Genomic DNA, 19,194 nt, shown 5'->3' with positions numbered 1-19,194 from the left:
GTGATTTGCGAGGTTTCATTGAAACACCTAGTGAGTATTTGGCAAAGGGAGAAGCCTAACTATCGCACGCTTCCCTTACTCAGCACTGACACAGTGGTCCCTCCTCTCAGAACACATGCTGGTCCTTCTCCTTCGCCCTCAGGATGCTTACAATATCTCAAGGTTATGGAGTGGGAAAATTAGTTTAAATGAGACCTATTTTTCCTTGATATATCCCAATCCAAAGAACATTAGAAACTCGATTTGGTAGTTTTCATGGCCCTTCACTTCCCAGTATGACGAATCGTCATAGACAATTTCACCCTGTCAGAAATGAACTTAGGGCATTGACAACAAGGTCTACAACTGGGCTTGTTCTCCTTTGGCAACTCACAGGTGGCCCTGAGACCTCCAGGTCCTTCAATGTTTGACAAAGAAAGGGGAAAAAAAAAAAAATCCTTGCTATTCCCCTTCCAGAGCCAGATAATAGAAGAGACAAAAGGAAAAACTAAGAGGAATCTCATGGCCACATTCATTGACCTAAAACAATGACTGCACCTGTCTAGGGCAAGACAGAGTGGAACTCCATGTTTTCTACTGCTTGTACCCCCATCCTTGTGGGCCCCCCCTGCCAGCTGCCTTGCTCTTGAAGGCACAGGAGCCAATAGTCAGAGGTTCCATTATGGCATCCGTCTTTTGCTGCTTCTTTGGAAAAAGCTGTGCTGACTTGGCTTTATCTTGAAAGCTGCTTTGCTGTTTGCTGAGTATCCAGAGAGGTTGAAGTTTGGGGACGGAAGCCTGATGGATGGGACAAATGTTTGTGTTGTGTCCAATTACTGCTGTTCAATATGAATGGCTTTTCTCTTCTGTCCGCATTGAAAGAACCATATGGAGGGTTGGTTTTGGTCACATACGAGGCTTTCATTAAATGAGACAATGAGGATGATAGCAGGGATATTAATATTTTTTCATTAGGACTCTGTCCCCAGTCCCTCTGGCACTAGCAGTAGGATTATGCACTGTTCCTATAAATCATGGCTCCCGATTTGTTAGAGGCAGCTTAACTTAGCTTTCACTTTGTATACTACAAGCCTACTCGGAAAGAAGATATTTTTAAAATATGCTTTTTAAAGGCTGAAACAATTCAGTTGACTGCAATGTAAATGGCAAGTTCGTAGAATATAAACAGACTCGGTGCCCTCATGTTCCAGGGGCAAGTGCCCCCCCCCCCACCTGGGTGAAATCCTCTATTCTGAATGAAATTACAGCATGCACCTGGTATGGGGGTGGGGTGGGAAGGGAGGTCTTCTGTGCTAATGACATTAAGCTACAGTTCTAATGTGGTCCCCAACTATATTTCAGTAGAAAATCCATTCTCCTAGTTACCAGAAGAGCTGACAGCCTGCAAATAGGTAGATCAGCCCCCATGGTAGCAGGATTCTTAGAAACTGAAAGTTTGTTATCTGGAATTCAGAATGAAAGGGAGACCCTTCCAGGACACACACAGTTGGACCCAAAGAACAGTGAGCCAGGCCAACTCCAGTGTGAGCGCAGTATGCCCTCAGGAGAGTTCCAGCCTGTTTCCCCAGGGCTGAGTGCCTGTCCCCATTACTCTTGTCTCCCTGTTAAGGGATTGAAAGTTTACATGTTACTATTCCTGAAGATATTTACATTTGAACACCCTTTCAAGTACTTAAGAAAAGGTGGTATCACTAAATTCACACCAAAGGGACACCCAGCCACTTTTCCATTTGGGAAAACCAGCCCATGTTATAATAGGATATAAAGACATCAGAGGGCAGAATTTTATCATGGGCCCTTAATTCTTTCCTCCTCTTTGCATCCAAAAGTGGAAACAGGCAGAGTTATTATTTCCAGAAACCCTCAAATTTTAACCTAATTTCCATTATTCGTTTAACGTGGTCCTTAATTTGAAGATATATTTTGAAAACTGGGATTCTGCGTAAAAATTTGGTTTTGGACCGTAATACACTGTTTTAGATTGGCCTGTGTCTAGCTAGTGAAATCACGAAGGTAAATATTCGTGCTCCCAATTCTGTCCTACCTCAAGCATGGGATTTTAATTGAGGATAAGGGATGGGGATAAAAAAGTCTCAAAAAGAGGAAATTAATCATGGTGATTAAAAAAGCCATCCTTCCCCCACCCCCTACCCCAGCCCGGAACTCCAATGAATAGAAGGCATGCAGGCTCAACAAAACAAAATTAAATTTAATAAACCATTACTACTCAATAAACTTACATGGATAAATCTGTCCAGCTGTCTTACATGTGTTTTTTTGTAGTTTTCTCTTTTAGTGGGAGTTCCAAAGGAAAAGATAAAAGTCATTGAATCTACAAAGCTTAGGACAAATAAATTGACCTGAAGACCTAGAAGGATTCTAAAGTAAATTCCTAAAATTTAAGAGTAATCTTACCTGCATGATATGTAGCAACTTTAAGACACCACAAAAAAAGAAATCTTATTTTTTCAAAATAACTCTAGTCTATGAGAATCCTAAAAGGCTATGACAGAAGTTCAGAGCATAAAAAAAAAAAAAAAATAGCAATTTGAAGCATCTAAGACCAGCACCATAAACATTCAGTTCCTTAAATGTGTTTCAAAGAGAAAGAAAAAAATTAAGTTTCATTTTGAGGCATCCACCTAAACTTCAAGACTGCTACTTTTGCTAAATGTTCTGGTTTCGTCAAAAAAAATAAAGACACCCAGAAAACTGCTCAATACCAACTATTACTATGAATTCTGTTCTCTAGTATTAACAATATTCCCTGGACTGTGTGTACATTTACCTGCTCGTGTCCACATGCACCACCATTATGAAGAGAAATGGGTCACATAGATTGGGATCAGAATAATTTCAAAAGGGCAGTATGGAAACCACCTAACAGAGGCATAGTATACCAATTTTCAAAACAAAGCAAAAATCCGTGCATTTGCACACATGTAAACGGTTAAAATAATCCAGCTATCTTGGAGGAATAGCCTATTGCGTTAGGATTTTAGGGTCTTTTATATACTGATTATTCTGGTGTAGACAGGTGAAGGTAATTTAATAGGTCTGTTTAATCACAAAGCTAACTGAATCATTTTTAATAAGACTGATTATGTTCTTGTACGTATCAACTAAAATTAAGTGGAATTTGAGATTTGTGTGTTTGATGAATGTGCTTGTCTAGAGGATAAATCCGAGCCATGCTTTGGGGAGCACACTTCACTCGTGACAATATGTTCAGAGACCTGTGCCAAGTGAGAGTCCTATTTCTACCTCTTTTGATCACTTAGTTTGCTGTAGCCCTGGGTGCCTATTCTACAAATCAGGACGTTGGCAGGACTTCTGATAACCAAATGGCTGGAAGGAGCCCTTCGCTAGCCCCGCTCCTCTTCCTCCAGGCAGGTGTACTTAGAACACCTTCCTCTGGGTGCCTGGGTGGCTTAGTCGGTTAAGTGGCTGCCTTTGGCTCAGGTCATGATCCCAGGGTTCTGGCATTAAGCCCCTCCCCTGGCTCCTTGCTCATCCTGGAGACTGCTTCTCCCTCTCCCTCTGCCTACTGCTCCCCTGGCTTGTGCTCTCTCCATTACTATCTCTCTGTGTCAAATAAATAAAATCTAGGAAAAAAAAAAAAAAAACCACACACACACTCCTTCCCACCCCCACCACGGATTCATGAAAACTTCTAATATTCTGTTGGGACAAAGACTCATCCCGGACTCCAAAACATATTCTGTATGCCTCTCCCTGAGTTTTATTAATTGCATTTTTATGCCGGGGTCTTCCTGTCCTGTCTTGAAATGTCAGCGATCCCTGAACACTTATTGAGGATGAAGCTGTCCAAGTGCTTGAATCAGGATATGTGACTTGTGGATTCAGCAACTTTAGTCCTCTGGGTACTTATTTTCAAAGGCAACAAAAAACAAAAAGTTCAGTCTAATCTTCACTCAAATAGTTAGCTCCTCTGGAAATCGAGCTTGGGTTGTAAGACAGCATAGGACAGGGATCAGCACTATGGCCTAAAAGCCAAATCTGGCCCACCACCTGCTTTTCTTTAGCCCAGAAGCTAGAATAGTTTTAGGTTTCTTAAATGGTCAGGAAAATAATAAATACACAAACGAAGAGGAATATTGTGTGATGTGACAACTGTAGGATGTTCAAATTTCAGTGTGTCTCAATAAAGTTTTATTGCAACACAGCCACTCTCATTCACATGTATCCTCTATGGCTGCTTTCACACTACCATAGCAAAGTTGGGTAGCTGCTTTAAGATCCCAAAGGCAAAAGTATTTACTAGCTGGTCTTCATAGAAATATTTGTCAAACCCTGCTATAGAATAAAGCCTAGTTTGGGGGTTAATAAGATCACAAGGATTCTGCTTATTCCCACAGGACACTAGTCCCTTGTTGTTCAAGGGAAAATACAAAATATAAATCCTCAATAGAATGATGAGAAATCTGTGCTTTTGTTTTGCTTGTTGTCTTTTTCTTTTTGAAACAACATTAGAGAGCATAAATATTTACCCATTCCAGGAACAAATGTATGTTTTTGGTCTTAATTCTCAAAAAGGGCATAGAAAGAGATGGTCACACAGCCCACCCAGAGTTCACTCACACCTAGTCTCTCAGTTTGCCTCTTTCTCAGCTACTGCTTCAGCCTGTGTTCTGCCTGAATGCTGGGAAGAGGGTATCAAGTGACTGAACAGACCCAGAAGCATAGCAGCTCTCTCTACAAACATTGGCCCCATGACCAGGAAGAAGGGACAGCATTCAACACAAAGTTCTTAAATCAACACAACTAGGATCCCTTCAATTGCCCAAGCAAGGTTTGATTTGCCATTTCCATTAGTGTAGAAATAAATAACTGTATTTGATTCCAAATGCAGGGAAGGGGTGGGGGGAATAAGGAAAAAGATGAAAGAAACCAGAAAGAACATTTTTAAGCTGGCCTTCTCCCGCTCCCAATTAGATTTGGATAGAGTAGAAAGTATATATGGTTCCCTGATATTTATGCTACTTGGCAACCAAGTAGCTTTAAGCAGTCCCTTGAGACCTTTGAATAAAATAGCACTTTATTCACTCAAACTTATTGTATGTGTGTGTGCTTGTAAATGGTAATGTGCCCTTAAAAGCTTGTCTTCTCTTCTAAGTGCTCTTTGTTACATGAGTCTGCTTAGTGATTGTGTGCTGAACGTGGTGAGGAAGAATAGTGCCATCCCCAAAATAGGCAATTCTTGGTTGACTCTCAAAAATCTTTTCAACTTTTCAAAATTTCACCAAAGGTGACATTTCTATCCCTGCTGTAAAAGTGCCTATGAAAAACCGTGACCTTTAATCTTTTGTGTTATCTTAATCTTCATCATAGCAAAGTCATTGACCAAAAGGCTACCGTTTGTTTTCACCAAAGATCCCGTATCATCTGAAAAAGGCTCATAGCAATCCATTACTCAAGACAATGGGTATTGAATAAACACGTGTCATAGTATTCGGATAAGGACTGTTGCAAAATCAGAAGATTATTAGCGATGATCCTTTCCCGTCAGGTGTCTGTAATCATGCTGGGTGGGCAAAATTCCCATGAAATATATAAGCAGTTTTTTCATATGAAAATTTAAGCACAGCAATAGAAAACATTCAGGGAGGACATAAAGCATTTTGAGCAGAGTAGAGGAGAATTGAACCAGGCATTACAGGAGTGTAAGATCTTGAGAAACAGAGGGTAAAGAGAGGAAGTGGGTATTCCAAGTGGAGAGAATAGATTGAATGAAAGCAAGAAACAAAATATCACCTAAGCCAGCATTAATGGCTCAAAGGGCAAAGGAAGACTGAGTGTGCCAAAAAGAAAGCAACAACATAAAGGGAAAAGTCACAAATAAATGCCCTAGTGTGAGAGATCAGAAGGACATTTGTAATTACTAGGATACTTGTTACAGTTACAAGACCTGTAACTAGCTCCCATTAACCTCCTCTTCCTACTATGATATCCATTGCAATTCATTTTTAATTCCCTTAAAATGATCTTTATTTGTTCCTTTATTTCTGTTTTCATTTTTGTTATTCTTTGTTTCTTTAAATCCATCTGTCTAGGAATTTGTCTTATTTTGCTACACAAAGTAGTCCATCTGCTGTCATTCTGAACCTGTGGGAAGCTCGTCATCAGCACGATGGTAACCTTGACTCCCTGGCCTGTGCCCTTGAAGAGATCGGGAGGACACACACGAAACTCTCAAACATTACGGAATCCCAGCTCGATGAAGCCGACTTCAACTACAGCAGGCAAAACGGACTCTAGTCCGCGATCGCTCACGATACAGTGACGGCCAGCTTCGGGACGTTTGCTTTAAATGGGAAAGAGGCAGCTTTCTGCCCAGTGGCATTTGGAAAATTCAGCCTTCATTTACAATCAGTGCGAATCCCTGGTTGCAGAAACTGAATTTTATATAGGTATGATATGTTCATAGGGAAAAGGAAAAGCTCTCTTAAATATAAGAAGGCTCTGCTGTCTCGTCTGAATCCACACTCGGGTTAACACTTGATGAACTTTCTCAGCTTTGGAGTGGGGAGGATAAAAGCGAGGGCGTAGCTAGAGAAAAGTAACTGGGGGGGGGGGGAAGATGAGCTACGATTAAGCCAGGAAGACAGAGCTTGAATCGTGCATGTTTTGAAACAGGTTTTTAATGAGGTGCCCCAAAGGGCCAGCTGATCCTGGTACCAGATTGTCAGCTTTGTCTACCAACTGGCATCCGTGATGTCAGCAATCACTGTAAAACCGGCTTTGCGAAGGGAGACGGGGTTGCCAACCCATTTGTAGGACTTTGGTAATGTCAAGGAGAGCGTTTAGAATCTAGACTCCGAGTCCATCACACCAGCACCGATTCCCCATTTCTCCTAGCCACTTCACGGAAACGAGAGGAGAAGGTAAGATGGACCACAAACTGGTTCTTGCCGTGTACGCCACCTTCATTTTCTCCCTGAGACAAATCTACCCACCTTCTTTATCCCCCTTCCTTACCCGGTTTCAGAGCATAATTAAACTTCTCAATATGGAAATTTACTTTTTGTAATTTGACAAAACAGAACCCTCTGTTCCCAGCTAAACCACTCGAATTGCAGAGTGCAATTAGAACATAGCTCGACGTGTGTTTGGAAGGGGGTGGTCAAATCAAGCCCAGGGAAAGATAGGGGCTGCAGTTGCCACAGGGCTCAGATAAGCTGTAATTCTAGGTTGGAGGGATTGACCCAGTCTCTAAACGTTGTAAGGGGATGAGGGGTTCTGCTGTACTCTTCAATTCAGGTTCTTAAAACTTTCTAGCCTCTTGGTACTATGTTATCACAAAATCTCTCCGTAGGGCTATAGGGCATCCTCCTTTTGCCTCTTGGAAAATTAGCAGACAGTCTTTGGTCTAAATGATAGGAGTAAATAGATGTGAGGAATAGGTCTACCACAGCGTCGCAGAAACACATGGATTGTTCAGGAAGCTTTCAAGCTCTGATTACTCAACCTCGCCCAGTATGCTTTCTCTACAGGACCATGAACATAGGACTATTGCTTTAAGATTCTATTTTTTAAAAAAGGCAATGATATTGTGGAGAACTGAAGTCCACAGAGAATTCGTGAACCCCATCTTAACATTTTAGTCCATCTTTTATCCTATTAAATCATTTTTGACAAGATGTCCTGATAGACTAAAGATGAACAGATCTGTTCCTCATCTTCCAGTGGATATTTTAATTAGCTGTGCACAATCAGGACAAGCAAGGTCGAGGACCTAGATTAACTACAAGGCCGAGCAGCTACTTAGAGGTGGGCTACATTAGAATAAAATATAGTCAGGGATGGCGGAGTTGGGGAGTACTTGGCAATGGGGATATGGTCAATTTTTTTAAAAAATGTGTTTGTAAGTCCTGTTTAAAAATAAATGTAAGTCTCCACCAAAGTAAAAAAGACCTAGAAATAGGTGGAATTTATGATACCATGGGTAAGGCATTAAGAACTCCTGAATGTGTTAGCCATTTTCTCTAACGTGTGGTATATATGGTCCCCTGTATTGGATGGAAGGCTTTGCTACATGAAATTCAAAAGCATCTTGCTTTTCTCAGGAACCAAAGGCATATTATATAGAACAAACAGATCCTCTTAGAACTGCTGAGCACATTTTCAAAATACCATCTTTAGATCACTCTAGATCAGGAAAAGACTTCTTTTGCTAACGTCTCTACTTGTTTATTCCTTCTGGGGAATAAGGAAGAGAAGGCATGAGAGGGTAAATCATCTGACACCCTTGATAACACTTCTGGAAGAGCAAGGAGTTGAAGCATATGGTTAGTCACCCAAAATAAACTAGACAGTTGATTGGCCCGGTGATATACAGACAGCATGTGGATTGACTGCTTAATAATAACTTGTAGAAACATTATAGAGCACTTTTGTCAGTTTCCATCTTGGATTTTTGTTTTAAAACCATCCTACCCTTTTTTCCTCTTCCCTTCTAATTGGCCTTATCATTGCGTAATATATTCCGTGAATCCACGCAGATCCTTTTTAGATCTGATACATTTTTTTTATATTTTAAATGGAATATTTTAATTTTTTCCCTAGAATCTAGATTATTTTAAGATAAGAGATTACCATCAATCCCTCAACATCTAGAATTTCCTTCCGTGGACTTTTTTTTTTTTTTTTTTTTTGAGCTGGGTTTTTGTAAATGCATGTGGGCATCGTACCATATTGAACAACAAAGGAAGCAAATTAATAGGATTCACCTCTGACTTCAGCCTAAGGTTCAAATCCACTTTCCATCCATTTTGCTCCCTCTTTTCATTTCTCTTACTTATTTCTGCTAGAATTCTACATGGAGTTCTACAGAAATGTATGAAATTCTGTGGCCGTTGCATGTCAAGACCGTATTTCAATAGAATTCCAAAGAGAACCCATGTTTGTGAGATGTACAGATACGGTTGGGGGGTAGGGGTGTCAGGGAGCAGTGGAAATCACAGATCAGATAGACTTCACTGACACTTGAACCTTTGGTGACTCGCTAGGACCTAAACCCTTGTTCCATTTTAATGTTTTCCCATTCCAACACAAATGCCCCTCTAGAAAGAGATTTGCTTCTCAGTACAAGTGTTTACCTTAGAAGTCTTCTTGTCCTAGTATAAAAGGAAGCAAGACATTGAAAGTGGGCTGTAATACTTGGTAGGTTACTTAAAGAGGGTTGTTTTTTGTTTTGTTTTTTTTACAAAATATCCCACTTACTGCCAAATCTTTCAGTCCTCAAAGGCATTTAAGTCTAACGGTCATGCTTTAAACAGGACTTCAAATTATGCCACCAAAATGGTGCATTTCGCAGCTGTACCAGACTGCCACCACATCATAAAGCTAATTTACAGTTTTTACAACATTACTTGTGCAGTCTTACTGGTTTACATTAAAATCCTTTAAGCCGAAAGGAAGCTCACTCTGCAGATTTAAATGCAAACTTCATTTACCGGTGCAGAGAGTCTCGTAAAACTCAGATGTACTCCCACAAAAATTTTATTGGCCTTTTTGTAAGAGATGAATAGGAATTGACACAATTCTTTTTAAAGAGGGGAAATTTTCTCTCTTTTTATTATTTTTATCTCCAGCTGCAGGTGTTCTCCAGTGCCATGGTCCCTATGTTTTTCTTTCAGTTGACTTTGAGAGGGGTTATTAAGTCAGATGACGGAAACAGGGTTCTCTTTGGATGAAAAGTTCTGGAATGTATTGCATCTCTTTTCCTTGAGAAGAATGTTCAACATCACAATTGATAAGCAAAGGTGGAATATGAAAATGGTATACAGATCTTCCTTGACTTATGATGGGGTCATGTTCCCATAAACCCATCATAAGTTGAAAATATCCTAAGTCGAAAATACACTTACCATGTCTAATATGCCCAACACCAGAGCTTAGCCTAGCCTAACTCAAACGTGCTCAGGCCACGGACATGAGCCTCCAGTTGGGCAAAATCATCTAACACAAAGCCTAGTTTATGATGAAGTATTGAAAATCTCATGTAATGATTCGAATACTGTACTGAACGTGAACAACAGAACGGTTGCCAGTGTATTGGTTTTTACCCTTGTGACGTTGTGCCTGATGGTGGGGGAGGAGGGGCCGTGGCTGCCCCCTGCCCAGCCAGCGTCATGAGAAGGTCAGCCCAGGTATCGCTAGCCCAGGAAAAGATCTAGATTCAGAATTGCTAGTACAGTTTCTCCTGAACGCCTGTCACCTTCGTACCATCGTAACGTCAGAAAGTTGTCAGTCGAACCGCCCTAAGTCGGGGACCATCTGTAATTGGTTTAGATCGTATTCTCCACTTGCCAAACTTCTGGCAAAATTGACTTGTGGATTTCAAAATGTTAGAAGACCTTTTCATGTGCTTGTTTTTCCTTTCTGCCATTTTCGCTGCAACTTCTTAGTCCTTCTGTAAAGGTGTGGAATACTAACTAGCAGACGTGGGGAAGGTGACGTTCCCTCAGAGGTCTTTGTCCCAGATCTGTGAAGGTCTCAGGAACCGGAAGGAGCTGGAAAACATGCTTCTTATGGTCCATCGTGTGGCCCATTTCCATTACCTTTCCTCATGAAACATTGCAGAGTTCTGAATCCTGGCACCTCCCATTGACTGGACTAGGGGGTCACGTCCACAGCAAATGGGAGAGCAAATGTTGTCCTACAGGTAGTGACAAAATGTTCTTAGCTCTTCGGTGTTAGCTGCCATAGTGCTGTATTTGAAAAAACAATGCTTTAGCCAAAAGCTGAACGGCCACCCTCTTCCGCAGCTTCCACTGTTCTGTCTGCATAGAATTTTCCTGAACTCCAAGCAAAAATGTATTTTGTCAAATGTCACAAAGTGAAAATGTTGCTAATCTTAGATGTGTTACATATTTTGTGTTTTTACTCTCCATACTCTTTCAGAAGCTGCAGTTATAAAGCTGTTTGGCTGTATTGACAGCATGTGGTGTTCTTTGCAAAAGCAATTCTAGGAGAGCCAGCGTCTATCACGGACTCCTCACATCCCCACTCCAGGGTCGTCAGCAAAAAGCGAGAAAAAAAAAAAAAAAGGCAATTTGTGTGCTGTGTTTTTTCAAAAGATAAAAAGGGGATGGAAATTAGACCTGGCCGTTAGTCACTAGTGTGTAGTACTGTGATCTGAAGTAGGAAATTTAACTCACATAGAATAATTGTGGTGTTTGAAGCAGCTACTTTGCTTTTTTCCTTTTGCTGTGAAGATCACGGATTTTGGAATGTCCTCACAAGGTGGGCCTAAGACGGTGACTGCGAGCTTCATGTCTCAGTGCCACCCTCCATCTGAACCCAAAGATTAAAAAGGCAGTAAGCTTCATGTTTAGGCCTAAGCTTAAGAATATCCTCCCCCCCACAACCCCTAAGACTGAGTTGGGCAGAGGCTACATCCTCTTTTCCAAAAAGGTACAGCCTTGAATTATAAAATGGATCACGAAATGTGGCAATGTAACCCTCTGCATGAGTGGAAAAGTGTGTCAAGTACTTTTACAAAAGGCATGATTATGACAAAAATGTCCTTTTGCCTCCAATCTTGCTAACCCCAAAGAGTATTTCACTATTGCAAGCATTATTTACATACAAATTCCAAAACGGGATAAATTCTACAAGTCCCTTAAAATTAAAGAGATGCGGGAGGTAGAGATTTAACTATGGTTCTGTCGAATCATGGGAAGATGATATTTTAAGGGAATTTGTAAGCAGAATATCTTGCCTTATGACACCCATTACAATCAGAAATACATCTAGTAATTCCAAAATCCTTCCGTTAGGAGCCCTGGTGAGACTGAAGTAAGATCACCCCTTAGCAGGAAGCTCTGATCTAAGCCTCATCAGAGTGTAGCTTAAAAATGTCAATCAGAAACACTCTCTATGGCCCAGCCTAGATTATGAAGGTCCTTCCCATTCAACACGTCTCTATAAGAAGGTGAAAAAAAAAAAAAAACAACAACTCAGTGTGCGAATTTTCTGGTCAGGAAAACAATTTTCTCCTTTTCCAAATTGGAATCAAGATGGATTTTAAATTTCTCATTCTTCAGACGTGTTTCTAATTGGTACGCATAATTGATACAGTCCGTGTCGCCCTAGAAATAGCGTGAATATAAGCAGTTACAGGAAAACTGGCTTATTCTCCTGACCCGAACTCAAAAGATCTGAGTAATTGTTTACCTCCATTTCTGTGCGGAAGAATTTTAAAACAGATTTCATTTTGTTCTGTTTATTTTGGGAAGGTGCGTGGGGGGGGGTGGTTTTTTCGTGATTCATATCTCCAACCCATACCACTCTCGACTTTTATTTGATGTGTTCAAAGCCGGAAAAAAAGAAAAAAAAAAAAAAAGCAGAACTGAACACTTAATTTGACATGAAGCTGAAGGAGGGAGCAAGCCAGAGGAGAGTTTGAATAAAGCATGGCCTTGGCTTCATACCACACTTTTTGTGCCTTGTATTATCAATGTAAATTCTGAATGTTGTATAGTAAATACTTGGATGGACTTCTTAGAAAAGGCTGCACTGGCTTCTTTTTCAGCACATGTACATATCTATAAATATATATACATATATATTTGGTAATGCCAAACAGCTGTGTTATATTGTACTGAACAAAATGGACCGTTTGGATGTTTTATGTAGAGTTTGCAAAAAAACAAAAAAAACCAAAAAAACAAAAAACAACAAAAAAACAAAACTGGATGGTTACAGACTTTTCAAGATAAATGTACAGACGTAAATTACTGCATATCAGTTATTTATGAATAAAGAGTCTTTTATTGACATTTTAGGATACTCCATGAGTGGAAATTTGAAATCCCAAGGAGGAGCCCCTCTGTACACTTCCTGCCACATCCTAGCAGGAGCTGAAATTCCCACCACAGGGAGGACAGTTTCCAAATACCTATTAACGTACTGAACCTAATTTCTCCCTGTGGCCTCAAGAATGAGACACCATGAGGCTACTGGCAACAAAGATGAGATCATCTCCTACTGTTCTCAACCCAGCCACTGTGCCCGCATACACAACTACCCTTAGCAGGTTGTTACAAACTGTGAGAGAATCCCGACCACACCATAATTGGGAGACCATTCACCTTAGTCCTCAAAATGCTTGGGTTACTTTTTCACAGACACTATAGAAATTTTCTGCTTCTCCACGGGAAAGGTGTTACAAAAAGAAGTACAATGTTGTGCATTTCAGATATAGCTTCACTGACTAAATCTGTTTGTTTGTTTGTTTGTTTTTAAAGATTTTACTTATTTATGTGACAGAGAGACAGCCAGCGAGAGAGGGAACACAAGCAGGGGGAGTGGGAGAGGAAGAAGCAGGCTCCCAGCAGAGGAGCCCGATGTGGGACTCGATCCCGGAACGCCGGGATCACACCCTGAGCCGAAGGCAGACGCCCAACGCCTGTGCTACCCAGGCGCCCCTGTTTAATTGTTTTAAAAATGCCGAACACTCCCAAGATCCCAGGAATTTAATCATCACTCTTTAGAGCTGGTCAGAGTCTGTTGAAACAGTGTGGTCCTCTCAGAGATGGTTTCTGATCAATTTAAATTAGTCATGAATTAAAAGGTCACAAATTGGTTTGCAACCAGTATTTTCCAAAATTCATCTTTAAACAAAACACAATTTCCATAGTAAGATAGGAGGTTTTGGACCCCCACCCACCCTGACTCATCAAATTAAGTTTGGAAAACTATGGCATAAAATGAAACCACATTCTCTAGATTTCTGAAAACCTGTAAGTGTATGAGGGGTCTAATGTATATGATGGATTGCTAAAAGAGAAATGTATGCAACATTTCCTACGTGTTTGGACCATAGAATTCTTTTTATGGATCATTTTATAGGACTAGCAGGGATGGTAATATCCACAAAGTGGCTGTGAGTGGGTCCAGTGCTATAAAGCTAATTAGAATATATTTAAGTTACTGGTAGAATGAGAATTGGTTCTAATTAACTAGGTAAATCAGTATGGTTAGGCAGAACCAAGCCAAAAATTTCAGAACTATTTTAATAGAGCAAACAAACCCAATCTGAGTTGGTCAACTATAAGGAATGCTGTGACTGGCAGAGAGAGTCAAATAGAACTAGCTCATTTTGATAAAAATAGAACATATCAGCTTGAGCCTATAATCAACTGTTCAAAATATTTTTAAGTTTTGTCTAAAAAATATTCTATCTAACGAGTAACTGATTCTGAGTGGATTAAGCTACTTTGGGCTAATGTTTACTCTTTGTAGCCAACATTTATTAGAATTTGATCAGATTTAGTCTGATAGGGTTACTTATTCATTCAAAAATATTTATTTAGATTTGCCACAGGATAACAAAGCCTGGGTTCAAATCCTGCCCATGTCATTTAGCATTTAATATCAGACAAAATACTTAATGTTTCTACTTTATAGGATAGGGATGATAATAGAATTTTAGATTCTTTCCAAAGTGTGAGGATTAAGTGAAGAAAAAAAAAACATACATGTAAAGCCTTTAGTACACTATATGGTACTTAGTAAGCAACGAATGAGTGTTCACTTTTACCTTATTTTAGAAAGGCAATAAGCATGGTAGTTAACAAAATGTGTTTGAGATCAACACAGGTAGGCAGTAATCCTGAGTCTGTCATTCTCTGAGCACATGACCTTGGCCAAGAAACTCTCTTTAAAAGGAGATAATCCTATCAAGCTCACTAGGTACAAAATAAATGTTCAAGAAATAGTATGATGACTAAATACATCTCTAGCTCTCTCTGGCTCATCCAGGTTCTGAACAGAGATGTCCGAGAGTGTTCATTATATAAACAGAGTAACGAGACAAGAGGGGCAAAGGTGTACTCAATTTTAATCTTTCTGATAGCTACCTGAATGTTATTTCAGGCAAAAAAAAAAAAAAAATTAAAGTCTTACGACCCCTGAAATAAGTAAAATATTTTGTTTTTCAAATATAAAGGTCAATGCTTAATACAGTAAGCTTTAAAACTAAGCTTAAAATTAAGGTCCATTTTATCCACTCACCTAAAATGATTTTAGGAGAGAAGGAATTAGAGGCAGATGATGGGGGAAATACGTATTTAAAATGTATCTATCACTAAGACCAACAGCATTATTTAGAATAGTGATCGTGCATAGAGTAGATACCCTAGCAATGAGATGACCCATTTTCTGGTTTTCAGACCACACAAAGGCCTTAAAATCTTAAGAGGAGATACAACAATTAAAAAGTTACCTGGGCATTATTACTCTCTCCATGCCAGACCCTCTATAACAAAGCGGGCATTCGTAAAACAAAACAAAACACCACACACACACACATATCTACTCAACCTTCACAGAGCTTACTCTCTCTGTATCAAGGGGTTAGCGTACCATCAAACACGTGCTGTGAAAGAGATGAGTGCAGATTGTTAAGGGAGAATAAAGGAGGAGAGGTGAGACCAGGTTGTGTTGTATGAGGGAAAGAAACATGGATACGTGGTCACTGGGCTAAGATGTAAAGATGATATATTAACATAGCTATCTCTGTAAGAACACTTGGCGACAAGCGCAGTAATGTGTGGCTTAAAGTAACCATTTAGTATCCTTACAGAGGTATGGATCAGTAGGGAAGTCCTGATCTGAGCCTTGCTTGGCTAGCTCAGCTGAACTCATTCGTCTATGTGCTGATATCCTGGAGGTTAGTTGGGCTGGCTCTTCCAGACTAGGTCCCTTACATGGTGGGGGCCTTGGCTGGGACAACAGGACCGAGTTCTGCCGCATAGGTCTTATGACGCAGTAGGCTCAGCTGGGTATGTTCTCATGGTAAAGGCAGAGGAAGACAAGTATGTGGAGGTTTTTGTTGGAACAGCATCATTTCTGTGATATTTTATTGGCCCACATAACTCATAAGACTAGTGCATTCAAAACAGAGAGAAATAAAATCCATCTCTTGATGGGAACTATTGCAAAAAACAAAACAAAACAAAAAAAATCACAGGGCCTTAAAGGGTAAGGAGGCAGGAAGGGTGGAGAATTTGGGTCGTGGTTTCAACATCTCCATCAGAGAGGAGTAAGAATTTGTCAGACAAAAATACAGGAGGAAAGGATTCAAATGGGAATATTAACACAGATAAATAGATTCATAAGTATTTTATTCAGGAGAGGCTACCATACTGCTTGTCATGCTTCCAGTCCTTATAAGCTGCTAGATCCTCTATGCTATGCTATTAGGGACTAACCGGTAATGATCCTATGTTTAGCCATGTTTGGGAAAAGCCGACTTAGTCACATTCACAGGGGCTTCTTTACTGTAAGAATTCTCAAAGGTTTTTACATAATGAAGGTAGTCAATACTCTTTGAATACGTTCAACCTGCTAGGCACTTTACTCATTTAATCCCCTAGCAACCATATGAAGTCAGTACTAGTATTAGTCACATTTTGTAAATAGGAAAACTGAAAAAAGAATTATGCTAATATGAATTTTTAATCACTCAGCCAAGGCTACAATGTCTACGACATTTTCCGAATATTTGTCACTCACTCCTTCTTAATGAGCATGTAGTAACATCTCACAGTTAATATTCTGGGATCCACTTTTCAATGTTGTAGAAGAGATAAATTGGGTCCTCCATTCTGGATGAATTCAGTCTAGATTTTCTTCAACTTTTTCTCATCTACCAACCCATTTCTTTGCACTTTGCAAAATTTCTCATCTCTGAGCATATGCTAAGCCCATGGCAACCTTTTTAACATTTTAATTCTTGGCTATGAATGCTTGATGTACCCATGTTCCTCTTAAAACTGATAAGAAGGAGTTGTAAATATTTTGCTCCACCTTCTAAAGACGACTTTAAGAGCTGGAGGCTTCTTTCCAATGAAATGACTTGTATCAAATAACCTTGTTTTCGCTAAGCTCGGAGAAAAATTCAACATATCCATCCTCTCAAGGGGGTGAGTGTTAGGTGTCCTGCCACGAGGGAGATGCTATGCAGTTAACAGCCCAGAGCAGGTTAAGAAGGCATTAATTAGGTAACGAGCTCTCTAATCTTAATGGTCATGCCCACTGGTGGAGTCTCAGACAATTCATTTTACTTTTTGAGTCCCAATTTCCTCATCTGTAAAATCAGCATCACGCAGATCCCATCCCACTTCCTTTATCTGCCCATAGCCAAAAGGAAACAATGTGATCAAAATAGGAGACCAAATTGTTAGACATGCAGGTTAAAAAAAAAAAAAAAAGTAAATGACCTGGCCTTTGTTTATCTCCTTGGATCCCTAGCTTGAATAATTTGGTTAGGGTCTCCAGAGAAATAGAGACAGTCTCTACTCCCAGCATCTGAGCTCCAAACATCCACGTATGTTGAGAAAGATCAACAGGAGTGTGCTCTTTACAACATCAAAAGTGAAAAATTATATAAAATGCTGAGGTCAACAACTACCGATTTACCATCACCAAAAGAGCTTAAGAGTTAACACTTCTGGGGACACCTGGGTGGCTCAATCAGCTAAGTGTCGGCTCTTGATTTCAGCTCAGGTCATGATCTCAGGGTGGGGAGATCCAGCCCCATGTCAGGCTCTGCACTAGGCATGGAGTCTGCTTAAGATTCTCTCTCTCCCTTTCTGCCCCTCCCCTAATAATAGAAACAAAAAACAAAAAACAACAACAAAAAAAAAAACAACCACTTCTGGCTTTTATGGGCCCAAACTACCATTTCTTTGTATCATCCTTTATATTCTTAGCAAAAATGGGGACAATTTACCACTTAAGTGTGCCTCCTATTGACTCGCTACTTTACCCAGGTGTTAAGTTTATTAAAAAAAATAATAATAGTTATTGTCTTCATTGGGGGAAGCACTTAGAAAGAATGGGAGTAGGACAGTGAACAAAAGCTACCCCACTCACAGAGATTTCATTCATTCTGAAGGGAGGCAGAGAGTAAAGACTAAATAAGGAAAATAGAGAGTCAGACAAAGAAAAGAATGGGGTTTCTGGGGGTGTGATTTGGGTTACATTTTTAAATTAGGGTTGTCAGGCAAAATCTTACTGAGACTGACACTATTGATATTTGGGGCTGGATCATTCTCTGTTGTCAGGGGCTGCTCTGTGCTTTATAGGCTATTCTGCAGCCTCCCTGGCCTGTACCCACAAAATGTCAATAGTCCCTACCAACCACGACAAACAAAAACATCTCCAGACAATCTCAATGATCCTCTAGGGAGCAACCACAGCTGAGAACCCCTGGTCTCTGTATGTTGATAGGTCAGAGTAAGCAGCTGAGCTAGGATCAAAGACAAAATCACTGGAGAATCAACATTCAAGGCATCAGAGCAGGGAGGCAGAAGGATCATCTATATGCATACTCGGATCGCCAAAGTTTGAACGGGAGTGTGTTGCATAGAATGACGGTCAGAAGCTAACGCTTCAGTGGATAACAGGACTCGACTTGGACATCTGTCGATTATCACAACCAGCAGAGATAGTGGCTGGTATGCTCTCAAAATAGGAGCATCAAAACCTGGAAAATATTAGGGAGAAGAGAGAGAGGTGGCCTGGACTTGGCCGTGAGAAGGAAAAACAACTTCTATCCCACCTTCGGTGATACAGGAAGTATAGGAGAGAAAATAGCAATCGGCTAAAAGACCACAGTGGAAGGGGTTTCTTTAAGAGCCAGTTTTCACGAAGAGCAAGAAAGAGAAGGAAATGTTCAGTGATGCAATTTGCCGAGGAGAAACAAAATTCTCCTCTACTCTCGTTGGGTCTCTGGGCCTAACCAACAGACACAAAACACATAAGCAGGAAGAGAGCATACACATTCTGTTGAATTTGCACATATACAGGGGAGCCTTTACAAGAAAACGAAATGACCAGAGCAGGAAGCTTTTATACCTTTAAGACAAAGAAACAATAAACTGGTGAAGAATGGACAGGACAACGGGATTTGGGCTAGGGAGAGCAGATGGTGAAGTAACAGGGCTTGTTTACACAGCCTCTCGGCCCTACATTCCTGATCTCTGGGGACAGGGATGTCTCCCTCCCTCCTGGTCCAGGGAAGATACCTTCCACATGGGAGATTTAGCTCGTGCTTTCAGGGAAGAAGGGGAAGAGGAGAGGTCACAGTGACTTTCCTGTTAATGCCATTTTCTCAAATTCCTTCAGCTTAAGATATTCAATATCCCAAAGTGCCATATT

The 19,194-nt window shown here is 40.3% G+C and overlaps 1 protein-coding gene across 12 annotated transcripts in view; it reads left to right on the top strand.

The window, feature by feature from the left end:
* The window catches only part of UNC5D (unc-5 netrin receptor D), a 567,635-nt gene extending 554,829 nt beyond the window's left edge, over positions 1–12,806 (top strand). For all 12 annotated transcript variants that reach the window (XM_034647536.1, XM_034647537.1, XM_034647535.1 and 9 more), the window contains one exon: positions 6,075–12,806. In XM_034647536.1, the coding sequence (XP_034503427.1) occupies positions 6,075–6,279 (205 nt within the window). In that variant the 3' untranslated portion in view covers positions 6,280–12,806. The remainder of the gene's footprint in view (positions 1–6,074) is intronic.
* Positions 12,807–19,194: the final 6,388 nt, after the last annotated feature.

This window comes from Ailuropoda melanoleuca, chromosome 18 (genome assembly GCF_002007445.2).
Source record: "Ailuropoda melanoleuca isolate Jingjing chromosome 18, ASM200744v2, whole genome shotgun sequence".
Classification (NCBI taxonomy): Eukaryota; Metazoa; Chordata; class Mammalia; order Carnivora; family Ursidae; genus Ailuropoda; species Ailuropoda melanoleuca.
This window is presented reverse-complemented; position numbering and strand designations above follow the sequence as displayed.